Here is a 25,458-nt window from a genome sequence, read left to right as displayed (position 1 = left end):
TCACATTTACATCTGGCAAATTTCTCAAAAATAATCTTTCTATTTATTGTACTTATACGTGTGTGTATATATATATATATATATATATAGAGAGAGAGAGAGAGAGAGATTTTCAAGAGCCATGATCCTGAACCGTAATATGACCTTTGTCATTTACGTTCCTAAAAGGGATCAATGGACAATTTGCCGACCAATTTTACGATAACATTGATAAAGACGAATACAACGCAGAAAGTATTAATTTAATTATAAAATACCATGGAATTCGTAAAACGGTTTTTTCTCGAAAACGCTAAAATCGAACGTACATTATTTGTAGAGTAAACCATCGACGTTTCAATTTGTCACCGCTGCCAACACAGAATATGTCAAATTCGCCCGACAGTCAACGTGTTGATAACTAAATAACAAAGAGAGTAATAGGAATGAAATAAACTAAAATCGTTCACTGCGACGAAACGATCGTACACGTCTAACCAGAAAAGACGAGGATCGAGATCAAGTGGCGTGACAGGTGTGGACGATTGCCTTAACCGGTATACGGTAATATCACGATATCACACAGAGATAACGATTGGTATCGAATGCAGTCGAGGCACGATTGTCCGACAAGGGGCGCCGGTTAATTGGCCAATCGATGGTGATTTTATCTCGTTCCCTTTTCCGATCAAACTGGCACAGTAGGATCGCTAAACACGTACTGGAAACGTATACGAAATGGTTTGAGGGTCGATGGAGCCCGCGCAGGCCAGGATGCTTCACATGCGCACCGACCTCTCTTTCTTCTTTCGTAACGAGAAAGTAAATAAAAGGACCTACGCGATTCCGCCGACGGAACGACAGCAAATTTTCTCTAGAAATATTACGAAGAAATGTGATATTGATTATGTTGATTTTTCAGGGACAGAGCGAGGCATTGGATCAGTAGAGATAATTAATAATTCAGTTAAGTTACTTATTCCGTTAATTTCTAACTAAATTAAGTTATTTTATTTAAGTATTTATTCTGTTGATTTCGGCAGGCCACGCTATTATCATGTTTTTTCGTATTGCAATGCAAAATTCCTCTCACCATAGATTTACTTTTTTTCTTTTTATTTTATTTATTTTATTTTATTATCTGTAGCTTAGACTAAACAATTTACGAATTAATGAAACATTACAAGAAGATTGCTAGCTTCTTGTTTCCTATATTATATCACTATTATATTAATTAGATCTTTCGATGAACTTATACACGGTGTAAATTTCGTCCGTGGTTTTGTACAGAAAAATCTGTCTTCGAATAAATTATGAAGATCACACTCGATTGATTAAAGTCTAAGGTAGATGCATATTCGGACAAATTAAAGTTCTGATGAATTCAATACGTCGATGTAATCAAATATGTTTATAGATTCACTATTATGAGTGCTATGCATCGCAGTTTTCGGATGTTTCATTCGTCAGAACGCTAGTTCGTCCGAATATGCAAATACGCGTCCACTGTAACCATAGTCCGATCTCAATTTTCGTGATGTGCGACGCTATGATCGAGGTATTTCACGAAACGGCGTCGTTCACATGCTTACGATATTTTATACGATATTATGGTACCATAAAGGCTGTAAGACAAGAATATGATAAGTCACATTTTCTACTTTTTATAGAGGAACAGTTTTAAAATTCAGACCGATACTTCGTCGATAAATAAAAATGTTACAATTCCTCGGATCCCAGATGTACGGAGCAAACATATTAAAGTGGAGGATAGAACGATAAAAAGTAAAATTTAGATATGTAGGTTTTTTTCAATAAAGACTGAAGGGTCACTGACATATGGGAGAAATTAACCAGAAACGTATCGGTAAATGAGAGGGATATTAAATCGCGAAGATTAGTGGAATTATTGAAATATTGGAAAATATATATAAGGTATTAAGAAAATATAAGAATATTAAAATATTGATAGAGGTATATCATTCTTTATTATAAGAAATTAAATTGTCGAGATTGAACAAATATTTTTTTATGCAATATTGCAAGACTTCAAAAACTTGTATTGAATAATGAGAATAGATTAGCGATATTATCAATATTATAATATAGAATTGAAAATGTGTCCTCTTCTTAAAACATTTATCGGACGAAATATTCATTCTCTTTGATATTCTATTTAAAATTTCGACGAAAAATCAAATAACTGGTCAATGACCTATGTACGCAAATTTAATGAAACGCTCTTCACCAAGCGAGATCAGATAGAAAATTCTTCCGGACGATAAACACAATAACTTTGACTAAATTACATATTCGTTGAATTTATTTGTGTAATGGACTTCTGTAATGTATCTATTATTCTAATAACTTTTTTATTATTACTCTACATTATTCTATTTCTTCTTAATTTAACAGTAACTTAGTTTATTTACATTTTTAAATAATATTGCATTTTTTACAACCTTTACATGTTATCTATTGCTTAATGAATTAATAAAAATATCATGTATAAATATATAATAAAAATGTCGCACAATATTTCTTTCATTTTAATTACTATTTCGTCGATACCGAGGAGAATAAATATATTTTACAAAAATAAGTTACAGTCACGGTTTATATAAATTAAAGCGAATATTGTTACAGTTTATAGGAAAGGAGATATAGATATAGAGATTCTCTTAACTTTCTCGTTCCACAATTAGAGTTCCAATTAATAACAAAAACATACGTTTCGTGCATAGCAGGTTCTGCTTTGTAACGAGGCAAAATTGATTGGTTTTATTCTAGAACCGATAAATTAGTCTTGTGTATAATTATAGTAAACTTGTTTATTTATACAATTGGTATCTTTTAAATAGAACTTCGCGAGAAAAACCAATGAGACGAAAATGACCAGCATTATAAAAAGTAAATCTATATAAAAATTCTTTTATTTCCTTACTTGTAAAATTTTCAATGAAAAACTCAACTAAACTAAACAGTAAATTCATCCATTCATGAAAAAATCCAATGAGAATTTACTAACTTTGTAAACATTTAAGTTTATGTATTTATAAAAAAATCCTTTGTTTCTATAATTTGAAAATTCCCAATAAAATTTCAACAAATTATGTTGATTACTCTTTTTTTTTTTTTTAATAACAGACTGCTACATTTTTCTAATGGAAAAAGTTATATCACCTGATACGTTGAAAAATATATATACGTAATTACATAACTATAATTTATTTGTCATTGCGTAACTGCAGTTAAATTTCTTGCCGTACTCTACGCTAATATCTGAAATTATTTCTTGAGACATTGAAGCAAAAATTAGTCCTAAGAAGGTTGAGGAGAGAAAAAAGAAACGCGATAAAATAACTAGGCGAGCTGGATCCAAAATGGAATCGTAGAAAAAGCGCGTATCAGCTCGCGCAAGGAACAATTACACGCGGAAAAAAGCAACGAACCTTTCACCGGTCTCTGTTTACCGAAACAAATTCGTTACGTTGGCTGCATTGGTTCACAAAACTATCTAAACGCATATAGAAATTTTTTATCAGTATATTATGTGTGTTACATAAAATACTCGCATTGCAATCAGACGAGACTATCACCAATGGTAATATTTGGAACTAATCTGAAAATATATAAAAATTATGAGATATTTAATACCAGTGTACTTATACATATATTTTGTAAATACTACAAAAATATTTAAACAGTTTATCCATTTATGTTAACAAGCCTCGATATTCAGTGAACTATCTGTAACACTCATTGTATGTTTAAGATTCATGCTATTCATGCTGTATGGAAATTTTTTGTGAAATATATGTACATTTTCAGACTGGTTTCAAATTTTACCAATACAAACATGGTGGTCGTGTCTCATTACAGCGATAATGGAATTCTTTAATGTTTTATATAATACATACAATATACAGAATGGTCCAAATTTATGGTAATTTATGGTACAAATGGAATCAGGGAGATTCTGTGTCTCAAAATAAGACGAAAATCTTAAAATAACAAAATTGTGTTGGAGGTTTCGATTTTGAGAAAATAAATTTTGAAAATTTGTGAAGTATACGTGAATCTTGCCAATTCTCAGTTGTACATGAATAGATAATTTACAAGAAGTTATTCAAAATGTGAAAATAAGTCGAAAATGAAGAATAAAATTCTATCGTTTATGGTCTCGTTTTGGAGAAAATAGAATTTGAATATATTAGTCTACTAGACAAATTCTCAAACTTAATTTTCTCAAAAACAAAGCCTCCAACACAAATCTTGTTGTTTTTGATCTTCTTATTTTGAGCCATGAAATCTTCCTGACTCCATTTGTACTATGAATTACGAATCACCCTGTATAAGTTTTCTATCCTAAGTTTTCAAATACTTTCATGAACCACTGTATTCTGGAGTGTTCGATCTGCGCTCGATGCATTACATCGGATCTTCATGCTCCTTACAATATGTTTTCCTAATTGTTCCGTAACGATGAATGACGGATCGCTTTACCGTTACGGTTACACAACGTATACGCGGTTGTATACGTGGAAAGCAATCGTCCAAATGCATGTGCAAACAAAGCGACCGGGAAACGCGCGGGGGGAAGGAAGAAAGCACACTCGTTGCACACCATGGAATGCGATGATTTGAAAAAAAGAATTCTTTCGCACGGTTTCAGCAATCAAATTCCAATGAGAATGCACTGGTATAGATAAAATGTGATGAAGCTTAATGAAAAAAGTTTCCTCAAAATAAAGGCAGGAACAGCCTGAAAAACTTATTTTCACTTTAAATTTGGTAGACGTCGGTCTATAATAAAATTTTTTTAAATGATCTCTGTTATCGTTAGATTGTGCAATTAAAAGAAAATTGTTATCTTATAATGATTCTCACACTCTTTGATTTTGGTCATTTGCATATGTTTATGCAAATTTTTATAAACACAATTAAAGGAATAAAACCTAAATATAGATTTGTTTTATTCTCTAAATATTATAATGAATACTTTAGTTTGGGTATCTTGTGTATTCATGTACAATATGTGCATTCTGTCCAATTTTATACACTTAAAATTCTCATAAATGCATGAACAGCTGCAGTCTAGTCACATGTATTTTTGCTTTCCACATGATTGCAGAGGTTTATTGAGTGGTTCCCACTAAGTGACTACAAAAGGTATTTACGCATAGCCCTATTTTCCAACGAAGCATTTATCGGTCAGGTTCTTCATTCCACTTCCTGTCGAATATATAAGGTATACAAATATGTAAAGTTCCTTACAATTAGATCATTTATAATTAGTCCATTCACTGGAAATTTGAAAATACAAGAATATATAGAATGCACATAATATATGAAAATGTATGAAATATTCAATGTGAAATACTTATTCTTAATATTTAATAGTTAAAACGTACATCTATTTAAGTTACATTTTCTTAATTAAGTTCATAGAAGTATAAAAATATAAATATATGGTCTGATATTTGTTTGATAATAACAAGTTTAAATGTAAATTGAAATTATGTTAATAAAATAGTAGTTCTTAGTATTTTATATTAAAGATTCATCTAAAGTCTAAAGGATAAATTCACCTATCACATGAATTTTTAAGAATTGAGTTGACCTATACAATATTTAATGGATATTTACTTAAATTTATAGTTTTGTGAACACAAGTAACAAAATGGAACATAAGTAGAAACTCATTTCATTCTTCAAATATTTTACTCTGGGTATATAATAATAAATTCTATATAACATGTAAATAACATGTAAATGTATAACATATAAATTTTATATAATTTTGCACATTTAGCACATCCACAATATAATAATGTTTAATTACAATCTTATTAAAAAATAACGACTGTGCATTATTTTGTTACTTCAATCCTAATATAATCTAAAGAAACAACCTCCAACATCCATTTATTATTTAAAAGCGTCCTTATATCTTTAAATTAATTATTAACCACATCAACTCAGCGTAGTTCTATCGTAATTTATTTTAAGAAAAATGAAAATATAAAATACGAAATGTACCCTCATTGACTTGAAACTCATTTCAAACCAGAAGAAATAAATATTTCCAACGTGACATCATTAAACGTTACTCCACATATAGTTTATTCACATCGTGCCGCTTTTCACGCGGATGAAACATAAATCGATAATAAAGTGGCGAGAATCAGATAACAGGAATGTAAATAACGATGAATCGGTAACAGGTGCCTAACAATACGACTACGAGAGAGGAAAACTGTCAGAGTGGCACTTGTCCATATTAACAAACTGTCAGGCGAAACGAAATCGACGACGACCATCTGTTTCTGATATCCGTTAAAATTATCGTAAAGCACATACCTTACGTGTGATTAATATTCCATATGCTTCTTATGAAACAAATCACGCACTAAGAAAATTATGTTTCGTGTCAGCAAAAACGTATATAATGCTACTCTGAGGCTGAGGAACACATACGCGGCTGTCACCACTTAAAATTGTCATCACGATAGATTCGTTCGTTTACACTGCTGCCAACGTTTCAAATGTTACAATCTGACAATGGTAAACGTTGCGTATCCGTCTTGATACACCACGAACGTAGGCGGAAATCTGTTTAATATTTCTGCCGCGAATTTCAAACATCATAAAATTCTAATATTTTAGTTCGCATGATTATAATTTTATCTAACATCATGTTATATGTTATGTGTAATACGCTCGTTTTTAATTGAAAATGTTGTCCGTAATTGTTGATTATTAGTTAATATTTAAATAATCTTTTGTTTATTTGTAATAAAACCTTTAAAATGATAAGGCTATAAAATTATTTAGAAATTTAAAAATTGTTTTATTAAATTAGTTTTAATTAATATTATTTAAATAAATCCAAGTTTAGAAGTTAAAGAAAATTATTTATCTGAAGTTTAGAAAGAAAAAAAGTTTTGAAGAAAATTAATTAATAATGAAGATTTTTGTTTAAACCAAAATACTACGCAATAACTACGCATAGAGAATTCGTGATCGAAATGTAACAAAATATAAAAGTTATTTCAAACTTCAATTCCTTGTGCAAATATAATAAAAATTGAATGAATCTATGTTGTTCATTGTTAACAAACTATATAATTGTTTATAATATTACATATTAGTTGGATACCAATATGTGAATCAGTTAAGAAACAATATAAACGTATACGTACGCTCATCTTTGTTAAAATAAATCAAACGATATCAAATATTTTGCATCGAATGTCATCAAATTACATCCTCCACACCGAACCATCCTTAATTGTGACAACGTCTGTACGTTTCTTATCCTTTCGAAGCCATCTTCGTACTCAACCAACGACCTGTATAAAACGTAATCAAAAATGTTAAATTAATATATAAAATTGAACTAATTGTATTAGAATTAAACAATAATTAAACTCATATTCTGTCTTAAAAGCTTACAATACAAGTTATTACCTACTATTATTAAAACTAACATTTAGAATAAGTTTAAGAAACTATAGAATTTCGATATACCAATACTTAATAAAATACTAAATAAGGACGTATTACATATTATTATTCAACAAGCCTGACAATAGTTGATAGAAGACAATAGAATACTAACAGAAACATACGTAGTTGAAATTACCCACTTCAGAGAACATCACATCTTGACACTACGCTTTTCAACGGTATAGTGACGCTTCGCGCCAAAACTTTGCCCAGTTGATTCCTGATTGGCTGAAGCGGAATGGCTTCTCTTTCGTTCAAAGCTGCGCAGAAAATTGAAATATTGTATGCCAGGAAATTTGTTTGGGTCAATGAACTATTGGGTTGGCAACTAAGTGATTGCGTATTTTGTCATTAGATGGTATACCAACCCAATATAACAGTTTCAAAACAGATAAATATAAGGACTTTTTGAAGTTTGCGATCTTTATCATCCTTACGTCGATAATATTAATCGAATTCAGTTCAATGCTAATCTTTCTTTATCATTAATGCATAATTAAGTGTAATGAATGTAATGTTCCTCTTTTAGTAAATAAAATAATACAAGTAATTAAGATCATAAGTCAATTAAATTAATATTTTAGGATATTACAAATTAGAACAGACTTGTGTCAATATACAAAATTTATACTCCACGCCTCGCTATGTAGAAAAAATAAATTTTATTTTAAGAGTGCAACGAGTGAATTACCTTAAGAAAAATAAGAAAAAACAATTATTTAAACAAATATTTAGGCAAACATTAAAAAATGCACGCTAACAAATTTTTAGTGTAATATATTACAAAACAAATTTAAATATAATCTCCGTATGGGGATAAGTGTTTCGTAGAAAATAGAGTAAATAGAGTCAGATGTCGACATTCTTGTTAACAGCTTGAATGAATTTATGTATAGTGTTGAGTGACTCATGAACGGCCTCTTATGTAGAATTTTGCTCAAATTTAAATAAAGGTATCCTCACGGAATGCAATTTTTATTCTTCCGATCACGCATGCAGATGATAACCAATTGTGATCGGAATTATGCTTTTATATAATTAAGAAGCTTACTAAACTGTTAGCGAGATTATGATCAAATATGAACTGTTTTCTATAGTCTGTAATGAAATAATATTTTCTGAAGTATTATAGAAATACAAAGTATGCTTCGTTTGCAATTATAGGATGCTCTGTTTTATTATTTTTTAGTTTTATAAAAAAACTATAACCTTCATTTAAACCAGTACTATACTGAATCGATAACATCACATGTGACACGAAAATAGTAAGGTGATCAGTCACCCTAAAATGTATAACATGAACTGATTATACGTCACGTCTATTCTATAACTCGTCTGTGACTATATTACTAGTTTATTGAACGGTCGGTATTTCAGAATATGTTATACAAAGTCTCTTAAGATGCCGGATCTATTCTGTATCTCATCTATGATTTTACATTAGTAAATAAAAAATATTTGTTACTGATTGTTATGGATACATATATTTTATGCAATTTAAGATCATAAAACATGTATTGACATCATTATTGAGAAGAAGAAAAAATAATTATTTAGAAATGTCGTTAAGAAAGTTTATGCACCCAAGGAATATATATAAGAAAATACCAGACTTTAAAAAACTTGTTTTACTATATCCAGAATTCCGTGATATTGCAATTATTGTAAGTTACATATTTGAGCAATTGTTTACTATTATTATATATTCCATCTCGTACATAAATATAATATATATCATCTATTTAATGAATTATATTATTATATTATAGAATTTAACCGGCAAGATAAAGATTGATTTTAAAAGAGAAGGTACTCTGCGAGTACTCACAGAGGTATTATTAAAACATGATTTTAATCTGCAAGTAAAAATTCCTTCAAATAAATTAGTACCAACTCTGCCATTACGCTTAAATTACATTTTATGGATTGAAGATTTAATGAAACACGCTTCTTTCAATGAAATGAAGGAAGTAATTGGCATAGATATTGGTATATTGCAAATCAAGTTACTAATAAAATTTTGTATTAGAAAATTTCAGTGACAATAATCATTTTTTTATAGGTACTGGGGCAGTGTGTATTTATCCTCTATTGTTTGCAAAAATGTATGGAAATAAAATGATCGCTACAGAAGTTGACAAAACAAGTATACAGACAGCTATTGAACATGTTAAAAATAATAATTTGGAAGACATAATAAAAGGCAAATTTATGACACATTATTTATCTTATAAAATATACACAAGTTTATATTTTTTACTTTCGAATATTGTTTTGCAGTATATAAAGTAGATGAAAGGACAATATTGAAAGAAATTATAAAAGAGGATAATGTGTATCATTTTACAATGTGTAATCCTCCCTTTTTTGAAATAGAAGAATCATCAGAGAAAATTATAAAGCGATTACCACCAAGAAATGCTCCAACTGGGAACGAAGTTGAACTTACAGTTCAAGGTGGTGAAAGAGCATTTATAATGCAAATGATTGAAGAAAGTATGGAAATTAAAGAAAAGGCAAAAATTTACACCACTATGTTTGGTAGAAGAAGTAATTTACTATTCTTATTAAAATTTCTCAAGAAAAAAGGCATAGAAAACTCAACATGGACAGAGTTTTGTCAAGGTCACACAAAAAGGTAAATATATTTTTTACAAACATTTTTTACTTTTAATTTTTTATTTCGTTATTTATGAATGTTATTTTTTAACAGATGGGGATTAGCTTGGTCATTTTTACCTAAAGATGTTATTAATTTGACAAATGCGCCTGTTATTCGAAAAAGTGGAGATTATATTGCAAAATTACTGAAAGAACAACGTCCAATAGAGATACAATTCCCAATGCGACATAAATTTGCTTCTTTTGACAACTTCGTTAATTTTTTGGAAGAAGCAATAGAAGAGTTACATGTAACATTATATTTATATTTCCATCATGTATTTATAATATTTTAGTTTTTGACATATTTTTCATTTTCATATAGATACAAATCAAAGAATTAACTTTGCCAATTGGTAACTTTAATGGTTGGTCGTGTCAACTAATTGCAGACAATGATACATGGTCGCATGCACGTAGAAAACGTCGATTAGCTCAAAGGTTAATGAATCAATCTGTGAATCATGACACAGGGCAAACATCTGTAATAAATGATATTACAGAAAACGATGCAGAAAAATTAATAAAGAATAACTCGGTAGATATCGTGAGAGAGAACCAACCTTTGTTAATATGTAACTTTTTTGCTGAAGTGATAGAACATGAAGAACCTGAAAATGATGAAGTAAAAATATCTATGATCTTTGAAAAAGGAATTGGTGGCAAGGTTGCTTTAGAAACGTTTCGACAGTATTTAATAAACAAATTAGATGTTAGAGAATATTTTCAGAAGCAGCATGAAAGACCAAATAAAAGGAAGAGAAAACGATTAGAAACAAGTAAAATCGAAATAAATTCGAAACAAATCGAAAACTTGCACAAGAATGATACGGAATCTGTTTAAGATGTCAATTTATATTCTATACAAAATGATTTATTTCATACGCAAATTTTATGAAATTATATAACAGGTAACATATGTATGAAGTATTTAACTTTATTCATAATGAATAATCCTTATTAACTAGCATTCTTTATCGTACATTTTGGCTAACAAGTGCAGCATAATTCCATATTAATTCATATTATAAAGTATACAAACTCGTTCAACAGAAACTATTCGAAATTTTTCATTTATTCGCCTTTTGCTATTATTATCAACGTTACTATTATAATCATAATGAACTCAAAACAAAATTTTTTCATTTAAAATAGATGTCAACAAATCATAGGTATTAAGTTTTCAAAATTTTTATGGTAATATGATAAAATTTTAACATAGCATATTTCTAACATTCGTTTTAGCGAATGCTATTTGATAAAGATATATGCTCGGTAACAGATAATTCTCAATGTTTATAACTCTAGAACTAACTGCAGTATTTCTAATTGTAATTAGGAAATTGACGCTACTTCTATAATATGTTGATTAATGAGTCGTTTTTTGATAACTGTTATTAATGATCGTGAAATATAACAGCACACTTGTCATTATACCATGCTTTTCCTGCCACCACCATATTTTTTTAAAAACATTTTTCCTTTCCATATAACAGGAAATTTGTTTAGATTCAAAATTATTTTCAGATTTGATCCTCATGTAAGATGATAAAAATAACGATAAAACAACGATGATAAAAAGATGAAAGGAAGCTTTTCATGTGATGCATACAGTATAAAAACGATAAACAAAACTAAACGAATTTGTCTTGTTGAATACGATACAGATACCGTTCCTCGTTGATTTTCATGCGATTTCAGTTTTACCTATAGCATTTATATTGAACTCAACAAGATTCATCTCAAATTAATAGTATCTAAAGATAAAAAACAATTATATGACTTCATTATGTATTGAGTTCAATGATGACAACTAAAGTGGGAAAGTGACAGCAATGCCTAAATGGAACAAAATAATGATTTCAAATATGTAGTAATAAAATAACCTATCGAAAGTGTAGGAAAAAACAATTGACTTATATTCTACGATAATAAAGTCCATTATTTGTTTTACAAATAATTATCGTAGCATTTTAATTTTACTGATACAATGCATTTCCTTCGAGTTTCAGCAGCAATTGTGCAATATGCTGGAACAAATATTAGTTTACTATTTCGTCAATCGATAGAAGAGTAACGTATGCAATATCCATAACTTTTATTATTATGGCATAGAATTAATTGAGCCTTTTGAAAAACGCGACAATATTAGGCGACACAAATATTTATTTATATTTTTATCAAATCATACTCTCTTTTTGTCTGTCCGATAATTTGTGAAATTCATACATCAAATTACGAATAAGATTTGGATAAGCAAGTGCTAAGGCAATGAATTTTTTCATTTAGAATTATTTACATACGTGAAGAATCAAATTTTTTCGTGTATGTATTATATGCAGTTATAAGTCAGTCAAATAAATTCTGTAGCCTGGCGTATTGTAGTTGAGCATCGCGAGCCATTAGGAAATCTAACTCTTTCGAAATGTTTCACCTATGCTGTTGATCACCACACTATAAAAGTTAGATTCAGATATCACTTTATAAACGTATATACGATACATCAAATAACGATCCTTATCTCGAGCAAACACTTTCCATTTTCATTTTATCCCAATCAGTTATACATGCCGTACTCGCGTTACTCTTAAAAAAAGATCGGACGCGGGCAGGGAAAGACTAGGATTCAGAAAAAACTACTAAGTATCATCATTAGCGGTTTAAAGCGAGCTCAGCTCTCTGCTACTATTGGCTCTAACACTGTTTTGTTTTCCTCCAACTTGTTCAGTTCTTTCTGTGCTTCCGCTTTCTTTTCTATTTTCTTATTCTCTTTCTCGTCCTTTTTATTCTCTTTATCTTCTTTTTTGCTTTCTTTTTCGTTCTTTTTATTCTCTTTCTCCTCTTTTTTATTATTGTCTTTTTCTTCTTTCTTATTCTCCTTCTCGTTTTTCTTGTTTCCATTTTGAAGCGCCTTTATATCTCTGTCCGGTGTTTGTTCTTTCTGTCGTTTCTCTATTTCCGCTTTAAAATTCTCAATATCTTGTTGGCTAATTTGAACAAATAAAATACCATTGATTACATTCAACATGTCAAGAACGGATCCCATACTGGGCGGTTGCACCTGAATCGGTGGTAGGCTAACACCGGATTTTCCGGTATAAATTTCGTTCATTTTTTTCTGTAGAACCACGGCCTGTTGCGTTAAATGTCTCAAACAGTCGCTACTCTCTTTGGTTTTTTCATGATCCTCTCCTAACTGTTGCTTATAAATAGCATAGGTTTCCTTCTCGTTATTTAAAGCCGCTCGGAAATCTCCCATACAAGATTGAGTTCTTGCGACAAGATGATAAGAAACAGCAACTTTCAAAGATCGTGGCCCATGATATCGAAGGTTTAGAGCCAAAGCATGCTCCAAAAATCGGAGCGACAATTCGTATTCTCCGACAGCATGAAGAATCAATGAAATATTGCTCTAAACAAACAATTAACATTGGTCAAGGTTAAAAGTATTAAAGCTTTAGAATTTTTAGTATTCGCATAGATACTCACGTCAAGAAGTGCTACTTCTGGGTGGTCTTCACCACAAACTAGTAAGGCTAAATAACGTGCTCTATATAATAACCTAAGTGACACAGAGACTTGACCATTGGCAAAAGAATATAGGGCTAGACGGATCTGTTGACAAATAGAAAAACAATATTAGAATAATTGCAATTATTACATATATTTAATCATTAATTAAGTACGTTTACTTTATACCTACATATTCAATAATGGTATATGGATGATCTATACCGTTGACTCTTTCTGACATAAGGACTGCTTTTTGTTGAGTGGCAAGAGCTTCTCCATGCTCACCCATTATGTAATTCAATCGCGCAAGCATTCTAAGACACTGTGCAATTTCGGGATGCATTGCACCATATACATTATTCAATAAATTGAGTGCCTCGCTGATCAGTTCATATCCATCTTTCAAATAACCTTGTTGAATTTTGCTTTGTCCAGTTGTATAGAAATTATATGCATCACTAGCCTAAATGAAGTAATAGAATAACTTTCAATAACTTATTATGGAAATTTCTATATGACTTATTTTTTGTATCCCAAATGCATTACTTACTCTAGGATTGATATGCTTCACGACAGGGAATATATTAAGTATATCTTCTTCGAAGAACGTGGCTCTGTTCTTATTCTCGAAGTTATATTCGCGTAACAAAATTTGAATACCAGTTTTTATACAGAAATTACGAAGCAAAGAAATTTTCTGAAGGTGAAAATGTTCTATCGTGGCATCCAACGATTCCGGACATGGTGCTTCCCAATCATAATAACTCTTCAAATCTGCTTTAATTTGTTGCCAAAGAGATTTAGGCGTCAAGGAAGCCCATTCCACTTCAGACTGTTGTGGACCGTTATTTCTACCTTTTCTTTTATTGCGTCGTTTTGCAGTTTTACTTTGAAGCTGAAATCGAAAATTATATAAATTTTTATGTAGAAAATTATTTCGACTATTGATATTATTTAACTGATAAACAAATGTTGCCATACCTCTTCTAGATTTTGTTGTGGATGAATAATTTGTGCAGAAGAGAATAAGCAATTTAAGAAATGACTAATAGCTGCAGAAAGACTCATTAATTCCGTACCCTAAAAAAAGTATTAGGTTCTTACATTCATAAAATTTAAAATAACCACTTTAATTTCAATTTTAATAAATATACCTGCATATAAAATGTAAAAATATGTTTCGCCGAGCGTAAAATAAGTTCCGAAACAGCGATACGTTTCAGATATTGCAGTTGTGGAACAGTAGATAACATGGCTGCCAATTTACCAAGGTATCGTACGTTGATGCCTTTACCGTGTAAAGCTTCTACCAATATGCTGCCATCCATTGCAGCAGCTGTATGATCTAAGCATTCTCGTATCTGTAATAAAAAAATTGAACTAAATATATATTTTTTGTATACAAAGTTGTATCGATGCATCAAATATAAAAGTATTCTATATCGAAACATACAAAAGTGGGTATTTGTACGGTAAGTAAAAAGTCGGCCGCATCTTGCACCAATTGTCTTTGTTTTTTTAAAGCAGGCCCATTTGGATCTGGATGTTTAACACCCGGAGAAAATACGTCTGGGTTAAACCTGACATCAAATTCGGCTTCCCGTAGGCTACCAACTGCTGCTGCTGCACTGCGAACTACTTCTTTCGTACTTTCTTCCACTTAAAAAAAAAAAGATTTAAATGAAGAATTGAAGTAAAAAATTTTAAATAAAAAAGAATAATTAAGTTACATACACTCTTGCTTCTCTCCACCAGTGATAGAGTCAGTTATACTTTCCACAATCTTCTTGGCTTCATCTGTTTCTATTAGAGTATGAGAAGAATCTTCTTTGTTACTATCCACTGCAATGACATTCAATTCTTCCTTTTTATCTTCCTGAAATTAATACAATGCCAAATAATAACAATGTTTAAAACTGATATTTACTATAAAGTTTGAAAAATTTTGTTTACTTTAACAGTGGTTTCATTTTCCTTCTGTACTTTTCTTACGGATGTGAGTTGTTGTAGATGAAAAGCGACGTGTTTAATAAATTGCACGTATCTAGCTTCAACAAAGGAGTCGATCAATTCCTGACGAAGACAGGCTAATTTATGCTTGTGCTCGATTGGAAAACCTAAAGCTCTAGCTTCTTTACTCAGTTCAACACCTTCCACTACAAAAATCAGAGTAGAAGTTTATCAATAATAATAGTAGTAATTAATTCTGAACTTTTCGTTAATTATATAAACTTACATTTAAGAAAATTGACATCAGGAGGGAAGGTTCGTAATAAATCCAACACATAATGTCGAGAGTCATTTCCGATTATACCTTTGCATTCTACACTGCTGCAGAGTTCAACCTCCTCCCCAACATCATTGATAACTTTATGAGGAAGAATTTTTAATAGTTGACCAGTTTTGTTCAACTATAAAACGTAATACAAATGTGATATAAAATTCTGGATAAATTCTTCAGAAATTACAAAAAAGCATTATTGTAAACTAACCAATTCAAGATACTTTGGATGCGAGATAACCGTTTTCCCAAAATCTATAGAACCATAAACAACAGATTGCTCCTGCTCGCGTTCCAAGATTCCAGGGATGATTGACTGAGCGGTGACACGATATCCTCTATGCAGAGGAATACGAGTGATTACCACGAAAACTTAACATCCTTTCGATCGAGATGTAAGTTGCGATAGAATACTGAACAAGTATGTACAAATGATCCGCTACAAAATATCCACGTCGTACAAATAATGTGATGAAAGGAATGCGTGTGTCTAATTTCCTACAAACCTGTAATCGATTACAACGGTACCAAGCGTATAAGGGCCGGGTAGATCAATAGCAGCATATACTCTAAGACCTTGTAAGTCGTTTTTAGGCGCGACGAAAGCAGCTGCATCACCGCCAAGTTCTTTGTAATGATCCCTGACATCGAACCCAAGAGAGAAGAAAATATTGTTCCAAATAAACATTTGCATCTTTGCCTCCTCACCAGGGTTTATTGCCATTACGTTACCGTCTATCACGGCTACTGCACCTCGAGTAGCAGCAGTGACAAAATCACTGTGAACCTAAACACGTCATCCATGAAATTCAATTCGTATTACTGAAACAACGTATCGAGATACAATTAATATGTCAAGTTTTGACATACTTTAAAAACAGCACGTTCTCTAAGCAGTCTTTCGGGCAAGTTTTTACGAGGTAACTCTCTAGTTGTTTGCAACTCCTCGTTCCAATCTCGAGTTTGGCCGGGAATATGTTCTTCGTACCCCAACTTAGAAGAGAAAGCTGCAAATAAATAAAATGAATGACTAAACATAGAATCGTGTGTACTCGTGATGCAACACAATTAACACCTTAACTAGCCAGTTAATTTAAAATCAGTAGAAGTAATAATAGTAAAACATATATCTTGTAATGAAAAAAATCTAATTCAAGTATTGCACGTTATACGTATGTACAACTAATACAGCATTTAATATGAAAGAGTTTTATTAATTTGTATAAAACGAAACATACTATCTTCAGCGCGTATTGCATCGATTGTATGTTCAATTTGAGGCGCACACCAGGCATAAAGTTGATAAGGTGCGGCTACTCGTTCAAATGGATGTCTCTGCGTTCTTCGTCTTTGCATAGCAGTGAAACCACGCTTAAAAGCCGGACTGAGCTGGTTTAGTAGTTCAATTAAACTATGACACAAATGACTCGGAGTCGCTGGTTTCGGATTAAATACTTCCTTTGTCGATTGATTGAGGAAGAAACCTCTGACACATGCAGTCAAATAATATTGCTTGTCTTCTAACGTTATCACGTGTAGATATAATAAATCACCGTGAAGTTTTCTGTGACCGGGTGGTGGATTCCACCCGGATGTTGTTAATACCTACAATAAATAAATTAATAAATTAAATATTTATATTAATAATAAGTTAGACGAAGTAAATAATTTATTTATACATATATTATATTAGTTACTTTTAAACAAGGAGGGCATTTTTGTTCTTTGGCTTGAGGTTGTAGAGGTAGTAGTGGCCTGTCTTTACAGCCAGGTATAATATAATCAGGTGGAGTACAATCAACTGAATCTGCTCTGCTCTTCTTCTTCTCAAGGATGTCGCCGTTAGTAACCACATTTAAAAACGATAAACTACTACATTCGACGCCATTGTAAGCATCCGCAGGATCCACAGATTTCAATAAATCTCGCACGTGCCTAACATGTATACGAGCTTCTCGCATTGTATACGGTTCTTCCACAACTTTAATAATGGAACCTTCTTTTAGGCCTTCAATATTCTTCAGTTCAGCAAAGTTATCCAGTGTGTTACCATCGAATTGAAGGGAAAAACATGTGCGATGGCAGGTGTCCTCGCGATCCATGAGTAATTGATGGATTTCCTAACAGATAATAAAATTTATTATCTAATCTTCTTTATTAACTTGTTTCTTATTAATTGTTGTCATAGGAAAAGAAATTCTTGAATGGATGATTAGTTACCTGAACCAACTCCATACTGGAAACTTGGATATCAAAGGGCTCAGCATTTGGACAGATGATCTTAACAGTGAATCCCATATCTTGAATGAGAAGGATTTCTTGCTCGCTCCCAGCATCCTTATCACTATCTTCTTTCTCGCTTTTGTCATTCTTCTTATTCTTGTCTTCTTCCTTCTCCTTTTCTTTTTCATGCCCTTTCTCTTTCGTAGCTTCGACTTCACCCTTCTCAACGACATTCTTTGCAGTTGTGCTCACATTTCCGGTTTCCTCTACAACTTCCTTTAAATCTAAACATGCAATCCACGAATTAATAAATTTTTATTCAAACATTGGAGTTTATAAAAAAAAAGTATATTAAATGAAGCAAATAATCAATTTTTACTAATCGAGGATATCATATTAAACATTAAATGTAAATCAAATATCAAAAATAAATAACACAACAACAATTTCGCTTTTAGCTTATATAATACATACCAGAGCTATGAGTATCTTACTGATTGATAGTTAGCTAAATATTGGAACGTTTGCATTTTTTTATTTATATATATTATCCCGAAAGTTAATTTGCGATTTTATCGTAAATTTACGGTATTTGCTAAGTACTACTTTACTAAAGAAATATCTATAGAACTATATCAGACTTATTTACATGATTATTTTACAGAATTATGATTATTTATGCAATTATTTTATCGAACGATTTTCAAGAATCAGTGAAATCGTAAAACAAGCAAAATAATAACTAACAATATGACAATAAAATAATTTATTTCAAATATTATATTATCAATTTCATAGTGGCTTCACCGAGTAATTCTCAAGAACCCAAAAAATAATAAAACAAGTAAAAACAATAACAAAAGTTTTAACTTATTAATTTTGATAATATGTTAGATGAAACGTAATATTTTCTTTTCTTTTAAGATGGATATTAACGATCTATGTTTCAACGTAAACAATGGTGACAACGATACGAATAACCGAGTCCACGCGTTATTTCCATGGAAACAAGGCGCATTTTCGACTAGATACGACGGTGGATATCTGTGGGGCTGCCACTTGCATTCACCAATGTACTTATAAATAAACGGCAATGTAAATAGTCTGCACTCAAATGCCGAACTAATTTTATCGATACTATGTTTGCGATATACATCCATTTCTGGCATATGCTGATGTTAGGCAGTTATAATATTAATTACAATTCATAGAGAGTGCGGCTCGCTTATCAGTGACTACCGTAACTCTATGATGATGACACGTCTGAAATACTCTAACATGTTTCAAATAATTTGGATCTGTGAAACCTTGATCTTTACTGGCCTTCGCTCTGTAATGATCTGCATATAATTCGGTAACAATTGAACGTGTGCATGAATAAGTTAAGAGAGTATGCAGAATCAAATTTTAATTGATAAAAAATTGAACTTTGATGTCTTTCTAGAATGATACTTTGATGATGATTAAAATACGGATTTATATGCATGTATGAGAAGTTTTAAGACTCAAAAATACAGAGAATACACGCATTGAAATGTATTCTCATGCATGCCATTCTTTGAAAAGATGTAATTTTTCTCTATATTTTCTACAATTAATATTTAAAATTTCATATACCTTGAGATATACTTCATATACCTAGTAAAGTTACAATGTAAGAATTTTATGTGAAGGATAATGTAAAACGATATATGTGACTCTTAATAAGGACATTTTTTAGTGCTTCAGAAATAAAAAAAATATGCATAAATGTATAAAATATCTAAAGTAGAAAACTTGTCATAACATTAAATACATGAGACAAATTGATAGTTATATTAATGAAAATATAGAATTGCATAAAAGTTTTACGATTAAAAATGCAAGACAAATAAAAATAACAACCGTAAACCAAGTCTTTTTTCATAACTAAAAAGCTGAAAAATATAGTATTATTATTATTATTATTATAAAATTGCATGAACATCTACTATCTACTGATGATTACAGATTAGGATAATTGCAAAAATAAACAGTATATTACATATCTATATATGTATATGTTACAATATATTGTAATAATATACATAGATATTAAATGTTAATAATAATTTTTTTTAAATAAGATCAGTATATTGATAGTATAAAAATTATTAGATAAATGAATGGAGAAGGAAAAGAAAAAACAAACAGAATTGAAATAAGTATTTATTTGTCTGTGCATAATAGGTATTGTGTGTGATAAATGGATAAAGTTGAATTGAAATTCTATTTTAATGTTTGATTAGATTATCGTTTTGTCTGTATGGATTGGCTGTGGATTACTCTACGCGAAAAATTTTTTTCTATATATTATATATCTACTATTTCTAATATATCGCCTTTTCTCAAATTATTGTTTTAATATGAAACCAAACGTTTTTCTTTCGTTGAAATTGCAGTCCAAAAGATGGAAATTGAATTTAAAATATACGTGTGTTGATGCAATAAATAATTATAAAAATTGTTATAATATCTTTTTAAATTCTACTTTCTTATATACAAATTTCGTAAAAAAAAAAGGAACAAAAATAAAAATATTATAAACATTACAATTTTAAATGAATATTTCAGTACTTTATTTTAAAATAAATAAACGTTGAATATTTATTACGAATTTAGGAATTATGGAACATAATAACTGAATTAAAAAGATTTAATAAAAATTATATGTATAAGGCTAAAATTATGTTTGTATTTGAAGTATTTATATCCATTCATGCTGGTTTATTTGAAGCAGTTATCGATTTTTCATCGAGTTATCTCCAATCAAAATCTTGTTAATTTTAAAGGGCGTTCATCTATGATTGTCAAGATTGAAAGAAAATCAAAAGCGAACAATCTTTGGAATATGTAGCTGCAGTATTTCTTTATGCATATAATGATTTCCTCTGACACGTTGAACGGCACGAAGGTCACTGGTGACACACGATACCATGTATGTAAATTTTTTAGAATGATTAAAATAAGATAAATTTTGCTGAATAAAAAATTTATTTACATTTTTTATTTATTTTGATTCAGATAACATTATCAGAAAAAATGTGCAAATAAAATAGAATATTTTGGAAAAATTATGTGTTATGGTATAGTTTATAAATAATAAGCATATCTATACATAATAAAATTATATATTATAAACAATTCATAAAAGTCGCATAGCAATCAACGTAATAAACTATCTTTATCGATAATTTTGCAAGCAAATAATTTCAATGCTATATGGAAATTATACGCGATAACATTTATTTTTGCAACAAGGTTAACATGAAATTTCTATGAGGAATTGTACGAATCTTGTTCTACAAAGATATTTAATAAATTAACTGTTTTACAGTTATAATGATATGTACAGCAATATATTTTTATCAGATTTATTCTAACACATTTCTTATCGTGAAAATTAAATCGTTCGATTGCATGGTCTTATGAATGTGTATTCATGTACTATCAAGTTACAGCAATTTATCTTAGACACAGATTGCTTTATCGCATTCTTATCGTGCATCTTACTTTTTTTATACAAAAACGATCCTCCTTTTTTAGGTTTCTCTATTACTAAGAAAGAAGATAAAAAATTTAACCGTGAGAAAGACTCAGAGATAAAAAGATGAAAACGTGAAAAAAACAAGGCTCTTATCTTGCTTAAGAGATTTTTCTAAAATTCTATCTTTTAAAAATTAAGAAAAAATCAAACAATAATAAAAACTTGTAAAAGTAAAAGAATTCATATTATTTGATGGCAGAAAATAATTTAACTTATCATATAAAGTTATTACATACATTTAACTTATTATATAAAAACGAAATGATACAAGCAGAAATCATATTCATACATCTTAATTTAATAGTTTTTAACGATAAAAATATGAATATAATGTCATGGAACTGTCTTTATATTCATTAATAAAGAAAAAAATTGATAATATTATTAATGAATAAGAAGATTCGAAAATCAATTGGAAAGAAAATCAATCAAAGCAGAATAGCGATCTGTTGACAATAGACGAGTTACAATCGCAGGCATTTGAATCGATATGTAAACATCGAACTCGGCGAGTACTAACCATTGACTTACACATGCTAGAAGATGTAATATTTTTCGTTTCGTTATTACAATCAGAAAAACTTGACAAGTTTCGAAACCATTTACGAAGCGATTATACATAAACAGGTTGATAAGAATCTCTATAAATCTTAAACTTTAATACATACTCAAAATAACTAGTTTCGACATAAGAAATACCATAAATAACGGAAATAATGAATTGTTTTACTAAACTTAACAAACAATCCCGTAACATAATTAATAATTCTATATTTTTCGTACATAAACGATAAAAGAGGCTTTGTCAAAAGATATTTCGATAACAGAATTTTTCATAAGATGCAAAAATTCTTACATAACCATTTTACGATATGTTTACGAAAATACAAGTAACCGATAACCTGTTCATGTTCATGTAATTGTTAAACGTGCGCACGCACGCACGCACGCACGCACGCACGCACGCACGCACGCACGCACGCACGCACGCACGCACGCACGCACGCACGCACGCACGCACGCGCACACACACACACACACACACACACACAGAGTCAGAAATATACACATACAGAAATTTTTAATGAGTATATTATGTGAATTATATGGAACTATAATTTTGTTAACACTGTAAACAGACAAGACTATCGATATTATACTATCGGTAAACTTTGAAACCAATTTGAAAATGGATATGAAGGTTATAAGATATTTGTTGGAAGCATATACTTCGTAAAGACCACCAAAATATTTGAAGTCGATTATTTACTATATTAATAAGCTACAATATTTTGTGCGACTACCTTTAGCACTAATTATATGTTTAAGATTACTATTTATGCCGTATACTAATTTCTCACTAAGTATATATTTGCAACGAAAGTTTTGTAACTTCTATATATACATATATATGCATATTCAGGATCGTTCCAAATTGTTATAATTACAATAATCGTCTCTCACTACAGTGCTAACGAAATTTAAAGAAGTTTTTTATAATGCACATAATATATTCAGAAAAAAATATGTAATAAGTGTTTGAATACTGTCATAAGCCATTGCATGTATATTAAAAAATGTAATTTGAGAAATTCCCAAATTGTACGAGATATTTTATTAAAATATCATTTTATTGTATCAGAAACCAAAGACGTAAGGGAAACAACGTCAGAAGGAATACCGATAACCCCTGCTATCGATAATTCTTCGCAATTCACTATTGTTCTTTCAAAACACGTGACCCTTTATAAAACCATCACTGTTCTAGCATCGTTTAAATTTAGCCCTTTTTACTTTTATTATTCCCTTCATCTCATTCAAAAAAATAGAGAAAACGTATCTTAATTACAGAAGAAATCATCAAGTACAAAATATTATAGTTAAATTGACATATAGTTATATCAAATATATTTTGCAACGCACCTACCAAAACAATTAAAATAGAATAAATTTCACAATAAAGGTATTTCGTTAAATAGTATTTGAACATTTTTCATAATTTGAAATTTCCTCGTTTCTACGCCTATGTACGAGAGGTCATTAACATGCACGTGTTTTCCTTCGGTTCTTTTTTTCACGAAATGAGAGTTCTAAAACAAGAGCAAATTAACAGAAAGGGTCTAACGTCAATCGACAGTGATGAATAATACGTCTCTAGAAAATTTATAGCTCTTTCTCAAAATAAACATATTCACTTTTCATTGATCATTAGAGTTTGAAAATGAGCTTAAACATGTATCATAAGGTCATTCAAACTGAACTACCATTAACGAGAAAAGAGAGACAATTGTGCAATATAATTTACATAATTCTCATTGTTCCTAGATATCTTCTGCCTAGTGCTAACCAATAATAACTATGTATGTATGACGAAAATATGAATATCACTAAATGAAAGATTATCTAAATCTGATGATCAATAATCATTAGATTATGTATATTTGTGTATTTAAAGGAAATTCAAATAAATAAAAATACTCAGAACGCAATAAACTATACAAAACTATACAAAATAGCAAAAAATTACTAGAACATTGCTAAGTATAAGTGTCACAATACTTATAAATAAATTTCTATTTAGATTCTATTCTTTCAGTACGCAAAAATACTTATTTGTTGAGCAGTTTAGTAGTTATTTAACATTTACAGACATAATAGGATAATAATAGAAAATAGTAATAACAAGCTAGCGAACCATGTTTTACGATTGTGAAAATTTTGAAATAAAGAGAGATGTATTGAAATAAATTAAACAGAACAGGTAACATGGTTTCATCATCCAGAGAGAAACTAATCACGTGCTACAAGCAAATATCCTTAATATAAATAATGTATTTCTAACTCAACACCAACAGAAAATGCAGAAAGTAAGGAAAGGTTAAATGGAGACTATACATCGATTGAAAGGTACATCTTCGAAGGAAGAAGCATGTCAAACGATACATTAATGCGTTCATGTGTAATTGCTTGCAAAATGAGGGGCAAGGGTTACGACTAATTATGAGAAAAAATCATTATCTCTTGGTGATAATCGGTCCGACAAAAGGAATAAGATTCGTCTGCTAGTTTAGGTCGGGTCTTCTGCTAGTTTTTCTCTCGTAAAAGTTATGTGTGGCTCACATGACCCTGCAATACATAGATTCGCGCAATTCGCGCGTTACATAACACAGAAGGCCCGGCTTTTGACTGAGGCGGCATCGTTAAAAATGCACATTAAAACGGATAGAACATGGTAACCTGATCGAATCATTATATAACATGATCAGCCGTACCCTGTTTAACCATGAGAAATAAGAAAATTGATGGTCGCCGGTTTTATAATCATGAGTATACTAACCAGTACTGGCCCCTTTCTCATTGCCATTGAGCAGAGGGATTTTCATACTCCCATTTTCCGTGGTGGTCTCTATTTGTGTGACCAATGTCATTTTTCTTTGATAATTTTTATCTAGTTTTCACACGATTCTAGAAACAGGCACGTATTTATTATTCACAATAACACGCGCGCACACTTCGTTGAAATTATACCGTAAAAACGACGTCCGACTCTTTTCACAAGGCAGCACACTAACTCTGGGGCACACCGAGCCGCTTTTCTGTATTGCACGTGCGTTTCGAACGAAGTACAAAGTCTAATACACACGATTGGTTGCCTTGTCCAGCGGTTTATCAAATCACCTCCTCTGATTGGTGCTTCTCGTCACGTGATCCACCCCTCGCCGTT

The 25,458-nt window shown here is 30.5% G+C and overlaps 3 protein-coding genes across 7 annotated transcripts in view; 1 reads left to right on the top strand and 2 right to left on the bottom strand.

Annotated features, from left to right (window-relative positions):
• The window catches only part of Evi5 (ecotropic viral integration site 5), a 29,780-nt gene extending 21,622 nt beyond the window's left edge, over positions 1–8,158 (bottom strand). The window contains exons 1-3 of one of the 5 annotated variants that reach the window (XM_072000063.1): positions 7,860–8,158; positions 7,604–7,751; positions 7,185–7,334 (exon numbers count right to left, since the gene is read on the bottom strand). The gene's annotated coding sequence lies outside the window, so the exon portion shown is untranslated. Of the gene's footprint in view, positions 1–308; positions 728–6,342; positions 6,647–7,184; positions 7,335–7,603; positions 7,752–7,859 lie in introns of those variants that run through there. The other 4 variants (XM_072000064.1, XM_072000066.1, XM_072000062.1 and 1 more) reach the window with 4 other exon arrangements.
• A 237-nt stretch (positions 8,159–8,395) lies between these two features.
• LOC139985562 (U6 small nuclear RNA (adenine-(43)-N(6))-methyltransferase) lies at positions 8,396–11,569 on the top strand. Its single transcript, XM_072000098.1, has 6 exons — positions 8,396–9,155; positions 9,261–9,480; positions 9,554–9,694; positions 9,772–10,129; positions 10,205–10,403; positions 10,478–11,569. Exons 1-6 carry the CDS (start codon positions 8,982–8,984, stop codon positions 10,994–10,996), a joined length of 1,611 nt encoding a protein of 536 aa, XP_071856199.1. The 5' UTR covers positions 8,396–8,981; the 3' UTR covers positions 10,997–11,569.
• On the bottom strand, positions 11,070–25,366 carry Clu (clustered mitochondria protein homolog). The gene is given in 17 exon segments (XM_072000044.1): positions 11,070–13,564; positions 13,642–13,767; positions 13,856–14,128; positions 14,216–14,635; positions 14,638–14,745; positions 14,820–15,026; positions 15,119–15,324; positions 15,400–15,541; positions 15,619–15,821; positions 15,902–16,076; positions 16,158–16,284; positions 16,453–16,733; positions 16,817–16,953; positions 17,185–17,551; positions 17,644–18,066; positions 18,167–18,453; positions 25,072–25,366. Coding segments are annotated over 17 exon segments (4,314 nt in total). The 5' UTR covers positions 25,163–25,366; the 3' UTR covers positions 11,070–12,823.
• Positions 25,367–25,458: the final 92 nt, after the last annotated feature.

Source organism: Bombus fervidus, chromosome 3 (genome assembly GCF_041682495.2).
Source record: "Bombus fervidus isolate BK054 chromosome 3, iyBomFerv1, whole genome shotgun sequence".
NCBI classification, from domain to species: Eukaryota; Metazoa; Arthropoda; class Insecta; order Hymenoptera; family Apidae; genus Bombus; species Bombus fervidus.
This window is presented reverse-complemented; position numbering and strand designations above follow the sequence as displayed.